The sequence below is a fragment of the Haliotis cracherodii genome, unplaced genomic scaffold (assembly GCF_022045235.1).
Source record: "Haliotis cracherodii isolate W230 unplaced genomic scaffold, xgHalCrac1.p SCAF_2, whole genome shotgun sequence".
NCBI lineage: Eukaryota > Metazoa > Mollusca > Gastropoda > Lepetellida > Haliotidae > Haliotis > Haliotis cracherodii.
In genome coordinates, this window is record NW_027266275.1 from 15,386,532 (window position 1) to 15,403,323 (window position 16,792).

Genomic DNA, 16,792 nt, shown 5'->3' on the forward strand with positions numbered 1-16,792 from the left:
ACGGTTGTTGCAGGGCAGCGGTTGCTGCAGTTGGGGTTGCTTAACAGGGGTTAAGCTCATTGCCGTAGTCCACCAGTACCTCCACATCCGCGACCATTTCATCCAATAATATCTCTTGTCTTAATTTGAAGCTCCGCTATCATGCATGATGGCGGAGCCTGTCATAATGGAGCCATGTCCTTATATAAGTAACGGTTGTTAGGTCTATGATATAAGTAATCCTACAATTAGCATTTGAAAAAGGATAGCCTTTTTTCTTTCTGAAGATAAAAAAAGTTTAAATTTAATAATGAAAAAGAGCAAGGTTATTCAAAACCACTTTATGAAACATGCACCACGGTATTTGACAGGGACAAAGCAATCTCCCTGATCTGTGTATAGCAACACGAATTTGTATAAACCGACAACGCTAACATCAATAACAGACCTGTATTCCCAGAGGGTTTTTAAATGTTGAAATTGAATAAACAAGTGACTGACAAAGTTGAGTGTACACCATCACCATGCTGTTGAGTGTACAGTTCCTGACCTTAGTGCCACAAGCTGGTACTAGAAGTGCAGCTATGTAAATACAAGGCCTGTATTCCCTCCCCCCACCGGAGGGCGTTATCACTAGAGATACCTCCAGCCCACTGATGGCCTAGCCACATTTAAGTATCCCGCTAACTCATGACTTTACACATGGGTTATCACAGAAACCACAAAACATGGCCAATAGCAGGCTTCAGTGAAAAGATAAATGAACGTTCATAAAAATATCAGTGAGGACATACACTCTGAAACTTGTTGCCCTATCTTAAAATAAACAATATAACGATGCATAACCATGCATAAAAACATGAATGTAGTTTTTCACTTACATGATTAATGAACAGACATATCTTGTTAAATTTGACAAGACCTTGCCATGCAATCTTATAATGCAATCTATGTAAATGGATTTACGTTTTTAGAATATTTTTTTACATACGTGATATAGAGGTTACAAACTACTCAAAATAAGTTAAGGACCACATGATTCTTTCATATTACTACAGTTAATATCTCGTCAACTTCATAATCTGTCTGTCTGTCATGGACACATTAACTATAGTAATATGAAAGAATAAAGTGGTCCTTAACTTATTTTGAGTAGCATATACCACAACACGACATCGTTTCAGAAATATATCCCCTATTTTATGAGACCATACTTTGAACATCTCCACCGCTGCCGATAATGTCAAGGGAGTAACACTGCTGTTTCACTACACGCTGATCTTTTCAAATTACCATGACAACCACATGCAGAAAATACATTTATTTTATTGATCATGAAGCTTTATATGGGGTTTGGCATTCCAACACCAATTTTGGCAGCAAGTCTGTAATTTCTGGTCAACGTGATGCATAAGAAATACATATTATTAATGCAACAAGCTTAACAGGTCTGTGTGTGATCAACAGTTTCATGTTGCTTTGAAAAGTGTTCCAGTTATTTCACATTATTCAGCTTGGTGTCAGGAAGCCCAAAGTGCATTTTTGGTAAAGCACATGTATCCAAGGTAATGACAGATCAAGTGATTATAATCTGGGCAAATCTGGGATTCAAACCGACAACTTGGCATCCTATCATGGGAAAGGACACAATTAGAGGTGTGAGGTACTACCTGAATACCATGATTTGAAATACTTATAAACACATATTAACAACATGTTCGGAAAATATCACTCTATTGCTTTTTTCAAAATAATGCATATTTTCATCTTGTTGGCAAAGCAAAGTCGAATTTAAGTTTAGCAATAAATTCCTTTGTCAAAATAAAAGTGAAACTATTCGTGACCAGCTTTTTGAATATAGCACGTCTTTTACGCATGCGACCATAGCAACACCCAAACCTGCGGAAAACTACGAAGTTGTCCAAATGAGCTGTGGAAGTGAGATATATGGGTCACTTTCAAGTCATCAGGGTTATTGTTTTACGAATGAAAGGACACATGCACTATATTGCAGCACATATCACAATACATAAGTAATTATTGGTCTGAAAGTCAGGCCAATGCCCATCACTGGTCACAATGCAACATAGCAGAACATTTCCAAAGACCAACAGGCACCTATTTCCTTTTAAAACTAAGCTCAACCATGAATGAATCCTTTCCATCAAACAAGTCTCTCAAAACCATTTCAACAAAAGAACTGCATTGGCAGATCCCCCAAAATGTAGCTAATTACCTTAACAAATAAAACAGTTTCTTTCTTCATTAAATAATGACGTAAATATTTGCTGTCAACGCTTTTGGAAGTGAACATGATTCACCGAACAACATACCTGTAAGGAAGACAGAAATGTCGTTTCAAACTTGTCCCCTTCAACTTCAATGCCTACAAAAGCATACTAACCTTCCCAAGCCACACCGCAAGTTAACATAGCTAGAAGTTAAGACAAAAAATGAGCCAACATGGTCAGTGTTTTTGGCGCACGGCCTTAACCAGGTTGTCCAACAATTCTTAAAAAGGTTCAAACAGGGCATTAAAGTGTGCACAGAGAACTGTGGCTTTGAGAACAACCAGGAGGTTCTGAGCCATGGGCAAACCGTAGTTTATAGACACGGGACTCTAAACATTACGAGAAAACTGACTGTCAACAAGCAAACCGCCTTCACCACAGTGATGCTATTACCTCACCACAGCGATGCTATTCCGTCGTCATGCTTGTTCCTGAGTGTTTCACGAAAACAAAGTCAAGTGCACATGTTGTTTGTTTTTTTATGAACAAACACAAACTGATGATTACCTGTGTCAATAGACTTATCACGTTTTAGATATTTTATGAGAAATATTTATTCATAAAAAAATATATTAAACATATTCTACTAAGCTTTTGATCCAGCTGTATTGGAAATGGGTTAAGCAAGTAACAAATATGGTACTTGATATGATATTAACTGTTCAAATACAACACTGGTATGATACTCGGTGAAACAAACATAGGAATGCCTTGAATATGAAATGCTAAGACACATGTCCTTCAAAACTTCAATAATTTGCAACTGATATGATCAGGGATTTTTCTAGACTTGCTCAGAGGCTCATTCGACCCCGAGTCTGAAGCCTTTATAAAATGATATTAATGTTGACCTAATATGTCCTAAAAACATACCCTCCAATACTATGGTATGGCAATGGTATAGTACTCAACATTTGCTAAGACTGCACCTTTTGATGACTATTTTGGTCCTTAGCAAATGTTGAGAAGTATATTTCAGTAATATTTTTCAAGTAGTCTGAACATTTTGTGATAACATTTTGTGATGCTTTGCAATAGTTAAACGGGGAATGAGATTTGTTTGTTTGTTGTTTAACGCCGCACACTGCAATATTCTAGCTATATGACGGCAGTCTGTAAATAATTGAGTCTGGAGCAGACAATCCAGTGATTGACATCATGAGCATCGATCTATGCAAATGGGATATGATAACATGCATCAACCAAGTCAGCGAGTCTGACCACACGATCGCCTCTTCAACAAGCATAGTCGCCTTTTACGTCAAGCATTATAGGCAAGGTTGCTGAAGACATATTCTACTCCAGATCTTCACGGGTTGAGTGAGGGACGGTGACAGATTAAAGAGTAAAAATATTACTAATTAAGTTGTTCACATTTAATGTAATGTCTAGTCTTTTCTTAAACATTTATCTTTGCTTGAATATGATATTTATGTATATTTTGAAAAAAGTGAGTGAGTTTGACACCATTTGAGAAGTATTTCAGTCATATCATGACATATCATCTTGATGTGTGGATAGAGCCCGAAGTGGTGACAGTCCCTGATGTTTACCACATGGTGAGCAAGTGAGTATGGTTTTACGCCGCTTTTAGCAATATTCCAGCAATATCACGGCGGGATACACCAGAAATGGGCTTCACACATTGTACCCATGTCGGGAATCGAACCCGGATCTTTGGCATGAATGAGCAAACGCTTTAACCACTAGGCTACCTGACTGCCCCCAAAACATTGTTGAACCAGTAAGCACAGTTTTGGTGCTGAGAAGTTGAACCATGATCAGAGTGGGTCCAGGAGTCGAACCCATGAATCAGTACTGCACTTTCCCACCAATGCCAACACTGAATCACACCTCGGATTGTTTACAGATCAACTATACTGATTAACACGAGTGATATAGCATGACGATTGCGCGTAATGTAGTCTCGGAGCAAACAATGCTGTACTTGAATGGGGCCCAGGTGATAACGTAAATAAATATTATGATAATATGTCCCAAGAGTACAATTTGTCCTGAAACAGTTTTAACTGGGTCATGATGTTGATACCAGATGCGTTGAGGAAAATCATGTTATCTTTGTGAATCTGCTTCCTTGTACAAGTTTCAATAGCTCTCTTGAGTGAGTGAGTGAGTGAGTGAGTGAGTGAGTGAGTGGGTTGGTGAGTGAGTGAGTGAGTGCGTGAGTGGCTTTTCACACCTTAATCATGTGGCACAACATCAAGCATGTCAAGCCTGGAGGATGCAAACCTGGCGCTGACTTGTGCGAGCAAACACCAAACCAACCACAAGTCACACACTGTTCACATCAGCATTAAGCATGTTAAGAGTGACATCAAGTGCAAAGAATGGAAACTAGTGGCTGATTTGTGAGCGCATTGAATGACACTGAACGAACAATGTCAGGGTAGAATGACACGCTACAGCAGCCACGTCACCACTGACATCTGCCTACAAAGACATTCACCACTTAGATCTGCCTACGGAGACATTCACAATTTAGATCTCCCTACGAAGACATTCACCACTTAGATCTGCATACGAAGACATTCACCACTTAGATCTGCCTATGAAGACATTCACCACTTAGATCTGCCTATGAAGGCAGCCACCACTAAGATTGTCTCTACAAAGACAGTCACCACTGAGATATGCCTACGAAGATCATCACCACTAAGATTTGCCTACGAAGATCACCACCACTAAGATTTGCCTACGAAGACAGTCACTACACTAACAGTTCTATCCACTCTCATTGGCCATTGTGACCTTCTCATCCCCAGTTCAGTCACCCTACAACAAACATCACAGACTTCCACATTCAAGAAGTGCTATCTAATATGAATCTCACTGATCACAACACTCAATCTTGTTACAAACCTGAAGCTTTTCGATTTTCTGTATCTGTCAATTGAAGCTGCCATGTTGGCCGAAGATTTTCTCTCAGCTCGAGATCGACTCATTGTTATTCCTTGTAAGCTGTCACTTAGCACTCTGTAACTCTTGTATAGCCGAAGTACAATTTGTAAGAAAACCACACTTTCCCAAACTGTCACCTGCTTGCAGATTCTGACAAGCTGGGTGCTTCTTTCACTGCGATTAATCAAGTGCACTAGATTCTAAAACGCCTATGAATCTCTTAATACAGCAAAAATGAAAATAAACTTTCTGTCTATTGTCCGTATTTACCAAAGGGTCATGTCATTGACAAAACTCAGCCAATCAAACGACAAAGTTTACCCTGTAATTATCAGACCTACAGGAAACTCCTAACTAACTGTATTTCCTCTGTACACTAAGGCATACTTCCGTCTAGATAGTCCTGTACTGGGAAACACAGCATTGTGCTGAGCCTTCTCTATTGAGTGATCTCACACTGTACAGATGGAACAGCAACATAGTTCTCACAACCTGAAGGTAACACTAACTATTCGAGATTTCAAAATATGGAATATGAACATAAGACTATATATCATCAGTTTATTATGGTATAAAGTACACTTTAGGTATCTTGAAGGATGGGCATGTTACAGTGAGCGAAAAGTATACATCACATTATGAATGTAATACAAATTATTTGAGATTTCAAAATGTGTGTTACAGTAAGTTAAAAAACATGTTCAACTCAGTGAAAACTGTTGGGGTAACCTGAATTATTATTACAATTTCCATTCTATCAAAATAAGAACAGTACTGTTATTTTAAGTACATTCATCTGGACATTCTCAAACATGGGTGTGCGGTGTGTGTGTGTGTGTGTGTGTGTGTGTGTGTGTGTGTGTGTGTGTGTGTGTGTGTGTGTGTGTGTGTGTGTGTGTGTGTGTGCGTGTGTGTGCGTGTGCTGTGTGTGTGTGTGTGTTTTGTTTGGATGTGTGTGTTGTGTATGTATGTATGTGTGTGTGTGTGTGCTCGCTGTGTGTGTGTGCTCGCTGTGTGTGTGTGTTGTGTTGTGTTGTGTGTGTTGTGTGTTTGTTGTGTGTGTGTGTGTTTTGTTTGGATGTGTGTGTTGTGTATGTATGTGTGTGTGTGGGGGGGGGGGGGGGGGGGTATGTGTTCTTGTGTGGAAGGGGGGTGGGGAGGGAGGGGCAGGCGGTGCTGTGATGAAATGGTTGATACTGTCTGCTGTTTCACAAATAGATCTGTGATAAGTGATGTGTGTGTTTTGGGAGGGGGGGAGGGTGTGAGTGAGCAGAACAGTACTTGCTGTTCCTTGTAAGTGTACCGGACACTGTGTTGAATTGGTTGATACTGTCCGTTGAATCACTGATGAATCTATGATGAGTCAGTTCCTCCCATATAGTGCAGTCATGGGCAGTTGTCATATCCGGACACAGTTCACTGTATCTACACTTAATTCCTTCTTTGGCCATATTTGGTCGTTATCATCAATAGTGTATTGTTTGTTACTTTTCAAATCAACAAATTACACTCACATATATATATATTATATATTATACCCATACCCAAGTTAAATTTGTTGTAAATTTCGAGCAGGTACTAAGAGAATAAGCTTAGTTCAAATGTTGATGAAACTAGACCTTTTTCTATAGTAGTTACTGAGCACGTTTATACCCTTCTACGTTTTTGTGTCTTCTGTAAAAAATCAATAATATACTAAAGACCATACCAGGGCCAAATATCAAGCTCTGAGCCATCAACATAAATCCCTGCTATTCCTAAAAAATTACTATACTCTCAACATTTTATTTTTTAGGATTTTAGCACTATTGGGATTTTCTGTAACCAGTTTGATAATGCAATTGACAGTCAATATGATTAATGATAAAAAATGTGTCTGATTTGTTTAATGTAAACATGGTAAATTAATGGTGACTTACATAAATGGACAGGATATGACTGTAAACAGTAGAGAGAGCTTTATATAAACACAATCATCTATAGGCAAGATCTCCAAACATGAACTGCTCAAGGTTCTGACCTATATTCACTAATTCCTGAACTCTTAGCCCCGGGTCTTGTAACGAAACCAGTTTTAAAGCAAACTCAGTCAGTGGAGAAAAGACCACATCAGGGTATGAATATAGCCAATGCACAGTCAGTAACTAGAAGTTGTATATGGAAAAGATTAATTTTTTTTAAATCATTATTTCTAAAAAATACAGGAAAAAATAGAAGTGTTCACCCAAACAAATCATAATTATACAGTGGATGTCCGAAGTAACGATGGTAAGAAAATCCTTCGCCAAGTACTGGTCAGGCGACAGTGTTTTGATACTCTAAATTATGGGTATTATGGGCATAAAACAGCCATAAAACAGAACATAATTTCACGTTTTGTCTCAATGTTATGGTGAAATGGAAAGAAATATTGTTATATAATATGGTATAAAAGCCATTGTGAGATGGATATTAACAACATTCTACCACATTACATAAAGTAATTCTGTAAATGTACCATGATGAATCACAATTACTATTATTTTATAGTGAAGCTATTCACAGTGCTGGTCAGCATTATCATGTCAATAACAAATAAAATAAACTTAAAGATTAATGCCAAATGAATTGAAAAAGTCAATCATGCACAGTAGTGGAAAATATCCAAAGATTTGAACCCCTGGAAAAAAATAACATGGTGATATTTCTTGTGTTTTACCATGTGTACTTTCATCTTTTCTGTAGTGAGTGAGTGAATATGGTTTTACGCCGCTTTTAGCAACATTCCCACAATATCACGGCGGGGGACACCAGAAATGGGCTTCACACATTGTACCCATGTCGGGAATCGAACCCGGGTCTTCGGCATGACGAGTGAACGCTTTAACCACTAGGCTACCCGACTGCCCCTCATCTTTTCTGTATCATGTACTGCTATGAGCAACCACTTGATGGATAGAATGTGACGTTTGATAAATGAACTTATTATTATCATTAAAATAACCTAAAACTACAACTGATAAATATTTCTTTGTTCAAAATTTTCTTTAGGAGACAAATATTTTCCAAGAGATTAATTCTAGGTTATATATACAAAGAATCTATGATGTGAGGCAGGCAAAAGAGGACATGTTCTAGATATTTCTGTCAACCGATGGTTAGATATACAAATATATCCTTTAAAACATGTCTGACTTCTGTGAAACAAGGAGACTATTGCATGTACTTATATTAAGGAGACCCAAAGTACAACAAACATCTGTCGAGTCGGTCATTCAGCAAGGTTGAATATATAGCTTACAATATCTTACTGCTGATATTAAACATCATTTAATCTCACATTTGGAAATAATAACCTAAAACTAAGGAATTCTGCAGGATGTAATATACCGGTTATAACATATTGATTATCATGCAGGTAAAAAGCATGATCAAGCGATGGTAGCCATCATCTAAACTTGCATAACCTGAGATTTTACATCACTCACATGAACAAAATAGCTAAATAGATTACTTGAGGGTAAGTAAATTCAGACAACTGTTCTATAATCAGGGACTAAACTCAAGCTTCTTCTGAAAATGTCAACCATTTTGTTGGCTAAATGCTGCAATAATATTTATAGACTAAACATGCTAAACACCTTAAAATATTCTAGTGCAATATGAGTTTTAAAGACCAACTGATAATCTTTGTCCAACAATGTTGTAAATGTTTGCCTGCATTAAGATTGATGTTAGCAACATATAGCAACATTTCATTTACAATGACTATACACCAAAACAAAAGCATATGGGTACATAATAAACTACTATATTTACAACAATCTATCACAACTCTTAAACAATGTTTAACAGTTGCCTAGTTTAACCCCCACCCCCACCCCTCCACACACAAGAACGGAAAGAGATAGATATAAATATATATTCCCTTGGATCTCATAAACACCTCATAGTAGATGCTAAGGAATTCATCCCTCATACTCATACACCCCACCTTAGTGTATTGAATAAGGTAATTCACATTCCAATCAATCAATTGACTCATGCCATTAGAAATACTGTTTCAGCAAACTTGCATTGAGGACCCACTCAAATTTCATCCAGTCTGTTGCACAGATCAATAATTTACTGATCAAGACATACCAAATTGAATCACCTTATACGTCACCCAATTACATAACACTATTTCCATACCCATTAAATAACAATTAACAGCTACAACAAAAGTTCTAATCATTGAATACACACACAAATAATCACTCTTGGTAGCAGCGATGACCAGCTCATTCTAGCTGTGGTCAAGTAGACTTCAACACCTTAGGAATGCCGTTGTATCTACAAGGTGTCAAGTTTGGTGTACACCTTTAGACACACATGTTCTTAGTAACAAACAGTATTTGATTGATTAAGATTGAAATCATGAGTTGATACTAAGCACTCTAATGTATCAGATTACAGTCTAGCCAATTGCACACAAGCATAAAAAAATGTCTTACCCACTCATTTCTGGTGAGATGAATTTTAAATTGTTTAGTTAAACATGTGTCTAATCCAGTCCTCATTTGACCCAAAACATCTCCAGGAAGTGCTGCCATCTAGCAGGGGAGGTAACTCTAACTCATTATGCTACACAGGTAGCAAGTGAGGGATTTTATAGTGTTTCAACCAGTCATAACATTTACATAAAACCAAATCAATGTTTTCATAAAAACTAACCATGAAGTGAATATAAAAAACTCACATTTCCCAATGAAACAAGAAAATAATAACATCCATGTTTGTAGACATGCAATGTTATGGGCAGCAGCTAGAAAACGTCATTAGCTCACTTACTTTCAATAAAGAGCTTTTTGAACTTACCATAAGAATGATGTTATAATTATTACTTCAAAATTACTGCCTTAATTTCATCAGAATAATTGTTTGTTTGTTGTCTAACACTGCACTAAGCAATATTCAGCTATATGACGGCACCCATTAAATAATCAAGTCTGGACCAGACATTCCTGTGATTAATGATTCACACAGTCAAGGTACAATGACACACAATCAACAAAGTCAGTGAGCCTGATCACCCGATCCATTCAGGCGCCTCTTCAGCCAGCATAGGTTGCTGGGGACCAATTCTAAGCCAGAATCCGCAGAGACATCTGATGAAATAACATTTCCAACTGTGCAACTGTGGAATTGCTTTCAACACTTCATCAATTCCCAAGAAGTAATTAAGATTATTCAGCTGGAGTGAGTGAGTGAGTATGGTTTTACGCCGCTTTTAGCAATATTCCAGCAATATCACGGCAGGGGACACCAGAAATGGGCTTCACACATTGTACCCATGTCGGGAATCAAACCCGGGTCTTCGGTGTGACAAGCTAACGCTTTAACCACTAGGCTACCCGACCGCCCTTATTCAGCTGGAATAAAAAATGACATGAATGCAACATGAATATTAGAAAGGAAAAAAAAAGGTAACTTACTCCTCCTGAGTGTAGATTGTCTGGGCTGGTGGCTTGACTTTAGTATTATCCTGAGATATGGCACTCCGTACATTATTGGGCAAAACACTTTTGGCAAAACTGAATATCTTTGTACTTATTCCATCCATATTACTGGAGTTCGTAATTCCATCAAACGGTTTACTGTTCCTATAATTGGCCGCGGAATGCACATTGGATCCATACCCGAGTATAGAAGGGCCAAACAAGGCCTTATAACATGGGTTGTGGCAGTAGGGCAGTCCCTTGTGCTGAAAACAAACACAGTACAGTTAACCATTGACACTGATAAATGCAACAGTACAGAACAACGTTAATAATGAGTGAGTGAGAGAGTGATTATGGTTTTACACCGCTTTTAGCAATATTCCAGCAATACCACGGTGGGGGAACACCAGAAATGGGCTTCACACATTGTACCCATGTGGGGAATCGAACCTGGGCCTTTGGCGTGACGAGTGAAAGCTTTAACCACTAGGCTACCCCACCGCCCCTGTTAATAAAGATCATTTAGGACCAACCATTTGATTTAAGCTTGGGGCCGGGATTTTGCTTTGAGATTGTGATTTTTTGTTCTCTTTTGTTAAATGATGTACATAATGAGCTGTATTCTTTGGACACTTTAATAAAGTCTGCTATTTTTCCCCCTACAATATGACGCATATGCACTTTTTCAGTAAGACAGGTTTCTCCCTTAGAATAAATATGTCATCTTATAATTTATTCATAGCCATTCAGGTTAACTATTTCTTGTTTAACGTCACACTCAGCAATATGCCAGCTTTGAGAAAGCGGTCTCAAAATAATGTGGACCAGACAATCTAGTGATTGACATCATGAGCATCAGTCCACACAACCGGGGTACGATGACACACAATTAACCAAGGCAGTGACTTGGAGAACCTGTCCATTTAGTCACCTTGTATGACAAGCATAGGATGCTGGGGACCTGAATCATTCACAGGAAGCTCCACAACTTTGTTTACACTGTGGAAATATTGGAATATGTTGACTGTTTGTATAAGCGACCACACATGCAGTGATATATTTAAAATACTGTTCAAGCAGCACTAAACTCAAGTCACTTGTGGATCAACTGTCAGGACCTCAAAAAGTGAAGCATTCATAAAATCTTCTCTTCTCCCAACTTTACAGTACACGTTCATTGGGCTTGGAAAGGATAAGGTTTAGTCTATGCTGACCTTTATAAATTTCCCTTCAGCACCAAGAGCTAAGTGTATCATGACTGATATAACATTTCAAATCCAGAGCCCTGTTCCACAAAGCAAAGTCCCTGTAAGCACCACCACTGCCATAAGTCTATGTTAAGTGAGTGAGTTGGGTTTAACACCGCTTTTAACAGTATTCCAGTTATATCACGGCGTGTCAGCTTAATGTGGGAGGAAAGCCCCAAGTGATGGGTTTAACGCCACTTTTAACAGTATTCCAGTTATATCACGGCATGTCAACTTAATGTGGGAGGAAAGCCCGAAGTGATGCAGGTCTCAGACGTTAACCACTTCGGTGAAACCCACGAGCACGGGTATGGTGCTGACAAACCTAAAAACATAATTGTGGCGAACCGGGATTCGAACCCACAATCATAGGTTTCTGGCGTGCCCAAGGGACGCAACTCTGCACAGCGAATCGCGGCGCCTTAGACAACTGGGCCACCCGTGCCCCCAGGAGTTACAGGTACTATCAACATCTAAGCACTAGGATAGCTTTGTTGACTACCACCAGCTAATAGAACAACATCCAGTAATCTCTGGAAATATTTTCCCTTTCTTGATTACTTTCTGTTTGGACTTCATCCAAGAATTCTGAAAGAAAAACATCCTTTTGTGAAGCCCACTTCTGACTGTGGGTTCTGTGATTATTCAAAATAAACTACCTGACAATTTCTTCTGACAAAACTTTTACTTTCACACATGTCCATATTATGCTAAAACCAATAGATATCAACACTGAGAACCAGGGAACTGTGTCATTATTTCTCAAGATTGTGTTTGAGAAGAGACATAAAAATCTCTGAAAGGAGATGAATTTTTATTTTTTGTTGATAATACTTTTTATTTCATAATATTTGGCATGTCCAGTGAACAAACAAATCTTGTTTGAACCAAAGACAAAAAAACTTTAATATTTTCTGAAACAAATTATTTAAAAAAATAAAAAACAGGCCCCTCCAAAATAACAAATGGACGGTCCCTTATTCCATCAGCTTCCCTCTCTCAAAGACGTGTTCACTGACACACTCCCTTCACCAACCATCCATCAATATACATTGTAGTGTTGTGTGATGAAACGTTTCTTTCACCAGTCATGGATAATCAAGACTGGCTATTCTTTGGCATTGACATTATATATTTACAAGCATATACAAAAATACAAAGACCATAGAAAACACATCATGTGATCCCACACCTTACAGGGGCAGACATCTTTGGTCATATCCAACTAGTCCATAGCTCATTTCAGACTAGTGGCTAATGTAAAATAACTATATCTTGGAAGAAAACAGGGGCCCGGTGGTTAAAGTGTTCGCTCATCACACCAAAGACCTGGTTCGATTCCCCACATGGGTACAATGTTTGAAGCCCGTTTGTGGTGCCCCGCTGTGATATCGCTGGAATATTGCTAAAAGCGGCATAAAACAATACTCACTCAATCACTTGGTAGAAAACAACTAGTACAGCTAGACTTCACTAGTCTTTGACTAGTGGCAGTGTCTAGCACTGACCCTGATTAACCTTGACTTAATAATAAATCTTTCCTCCATAGCAAATTGACAACCAATACCAAATAATATACAAGCCAAAAATAGAACCCTTTTAGGTTCACCTTTATAGAAAATAGCACTGTCCTTCAGAACATAAAATAGGGTCACAATACATCAAAAAGATTTTATTCCAGTTCATATAACTCGAACAGGTTTAGGTTAAAGAAAGTCCATTCCTTCTATTTCAGTCTGTACAATCAATTGACAAGGATCTGTCGCTAACAGGCTATAGAGACTTGATAGGCATGAGCCATAGCCATGATGTAAACGGTTGGGAACTAATTATTCTTAGCAGACCCTGCAGGACTGAAGTATTGATCAGCTCAGTTCTGTCTCTTGGATGTATTATGTATTAGGTGGCTATTTAGGTCTACTGTTGATTTAAGGGACAAAATGGAAGCATTGTGATGCATGAGATTGACTGTGTAAAAGCATCTGAGATTTTTGTTATTGAAAACATTTATTTCGATATTGGTGAAACTGTTTTCTTTGACAAATTCTTCACACAGTATGTTTTCTTGAGTGTCACTTGAGTTGGAAAGTGAAGGGTTTTAAACCACTGGCCGCAGTAGCAAGAATCCATATTCCAATTTTGTACGAAGTTGAAATACATATTTTGTAACCAGGGAATTCTAGTGAGTTCGGTGTTGGGGAAAAACAATTCAAGCAGTCAGTGAGTATTTGCAAAGGACTCAAGGTCCTCTATTTCTGTGCTGCAACACTCACAGAGTTGATCATACTCGTAACTAAAGGATCGGAATTCATTTCGTATACTGACAGAAAGTTTAACTTTTCTGATGATTTGCACATGGATTTCCCTTTCTTGAAATACAAGCACTTTACATTTACAAGAACTGTCAATGGAATTCAAGGACTTCCTCAACACTTTACCAGCCAAATACAGAATAAGACTCAGAAACAAGCAAACCTAGAGTTTGTTTGTGGTTGGGCTAGTGTGTAGATGTATGAGTGGATGGTTGAGTGGCTGGTTGAATGGTTGGTTGAATGGTTGAGTGAATGACTGTCAGTAAATGGCTTGGCAAGTGTGTTGGTGGGTGAGTGAGTGGGTGAGTGGATGGTTGAATGGTTGAGTAACTGGCTAGGGAAGTGTTGGTAGGTGAGTGAGTGGTTGAGTGGATGGTTGAATTGTTGAGTGAATGACTCAGTAAGTTGCTGGGCAAATGTGTTGGTAGGTGAGTGAGTGGGTGAGTGGATGGTTGAATGGTTGGGTGAATGACTCAGTAAGTTGCTGGGCAAGTGTGTTGGTAGGTGAGTGAGTGGGTGAGTGGATGGTTGAATGGTTGGGTGAATGACTCAGTAAGTTGCTCGGCAAATGTGTTGGTAGGTGAGTGAGTGGGTGAGTGGGTGGTTGAATGGTTGGGTGAATGACAATCAGTAACTGGCTGGGCAAGTGTGTTGGTGGGTGGGTATTAGATTACTAGAGGATGTATGAGTGAGTGAGAGGTTGAAAGGTTGAGTAAGTTACAGAGGGAATGAGTGAGTGAGTGAGTGAAAACATTATGTACATCAACATACAGAACATGGATGTATCACACACTGTGGGAAATACACCAAGAATCTTTACAGTCAAGAAGGAACACAGAACCTCCAACCACTAACACCTCAAACACCATCAACAATATCATTCACAATGTCCAAAGCGGTTAGTTTTGGAATCATAAACAAATTCGGGACAACCACTCAATCAGCAGAGAAAATGAGTCTGTTTTGAAAAAAATATAGCCTCAAAAAAGTACTTTGAGTCAAGTTGGTGAAGTTTCCAAATCAAAGTCAGACAAACAATATATAGAAATAGACACAATATTGACACGAGTAACAGGAGATAAACAACCAAGAAGCTGGTCATGAAACAGTATGTACACACTATCATGCTAAGTCTTCCTGTTGAAACAGACCTAACACCATACAAGTTATCTAAATTGATTGCCTTGCCAATTCACCAGGGTCATAAGAAGTTTAATTGATATATATGTAGACAGGATAAGCTGTCCCCACACCAGACTCTAAGGCATGTTCAAATTCATGCTCTGTTTCTCATGACCTACCAGCCCTAGAATTGCTCTGACCCCTAATACTCTAAATTTTGTATTGACTTCAATTTTGTTTAGCAATTTTTCTTTAGATTGTGTGGACAAAACAGTATTACAATACAGTCAAGTATATTTAAAGATTTGTAAGGTAACAAAGAAAGAAAAAATATACTTATTGACTTCAATTTTGTTTTGCAAATTTTTTTTAGATTGTGTGGACAAAACAGTATTACAAAACATTCAAGTATATTTACAGATTTGTAAGGTAATAAAGAAAGATAAAATATAAAACTATAAAAACATAACCTCCCTCCTACCCAGACAGGCTTGAAAAAAGCCATGAGAAACAAGGCTTTATTTGAACTGGCCTGCTCAATATCTCTGTATCAAACATGACCTACAGGAGATGCACGACAAGCATGTTGGTGATTAACGACGACAAACTGCAGACGAGTGGATAGGGTAGCCATGTTGGCAAGCATCGTTACCGTATTTGACGTGATAAGCGCCCGGGGCGCTCTCAAAATTAGAAATAGGGGGCTCTTATTAGAATATAATTTTGGTGAGATAAAAACAGAGTCAAAAGATTGTAAATTTCGTAGTTTATGCTGACAGCCTGAAATGATACAAAAGAAAAGTATGTGCGTATCATACACGACAGATATATTTTCCAGAATTTAATTGCCCATAATAAAGGGGGCATACCACACACGAGTGTACATTGATCAATCGGAAGGGGTGCTAATTGGGATTGTTCACTAGCCAATATATTAGCCAATATCGCCGTGGGCGCTTATTACGTCGAATACGGTAACTGGTCCAAACTTCAGGGCAAAGAGTGCTTGTGGTATCCGGGAGCAATAATTTACCTTTGATGCCAACTACATGTTGACACACATGCACTTTCGCACATGCACACACCTGCGCACACTCACACAAATGTCAAGTACCTACAGTTAAACAACCCAATCAATTACTATTACTCAATCAGTCATCCTAACCCGAATCTCTCACTGCAAACACACAACTAAAATTGTCATCATCACCTTGAAACGTGCTCCTATATCATCTCCCTAAATGTTGCATTTATTGCAAATAGATGTCATGAGGATATCGTGTTTGTGACATAAATCACTAGCTGGACCATAAACGTTGTTTCAAGTGAACGTAGGCAATAAACAGGCACAATTACCCAGCACACACGAAGCATCTGGGTCTGGGACACCAAACACGAAATTACAATCATAGCCCAACGTTTTTGACAGTAAAACACTGCATCACCACCTCTGGTTGCAA

At 38.5% G+C, this 16,792-nt stretch overlaps 1 protein-coding gene across 1 annotated transcript in view; it reads right to left on the bottom strand.

Annotated features, from left to right (window-relative positions):
• The window catches only part of LOC139469858 (ras association domain-containing protein 2-like), a 118,543-nt gene that overhangs the window by 38,433 nt on the left and 63,318 nt on the right, over window positions 1-16,792 (bottom strand). The window contains exon 3 of the mRNA XM_071252168.1: window positions 10,646-10,914. Coding sequence (XP_071108269.1) covers window positions 10,646-10,914 — 269 coding nt within the window. The remainder of the gene's footprint in view (window positions 1-10,645; window positions 10,915-16,792) is intronic.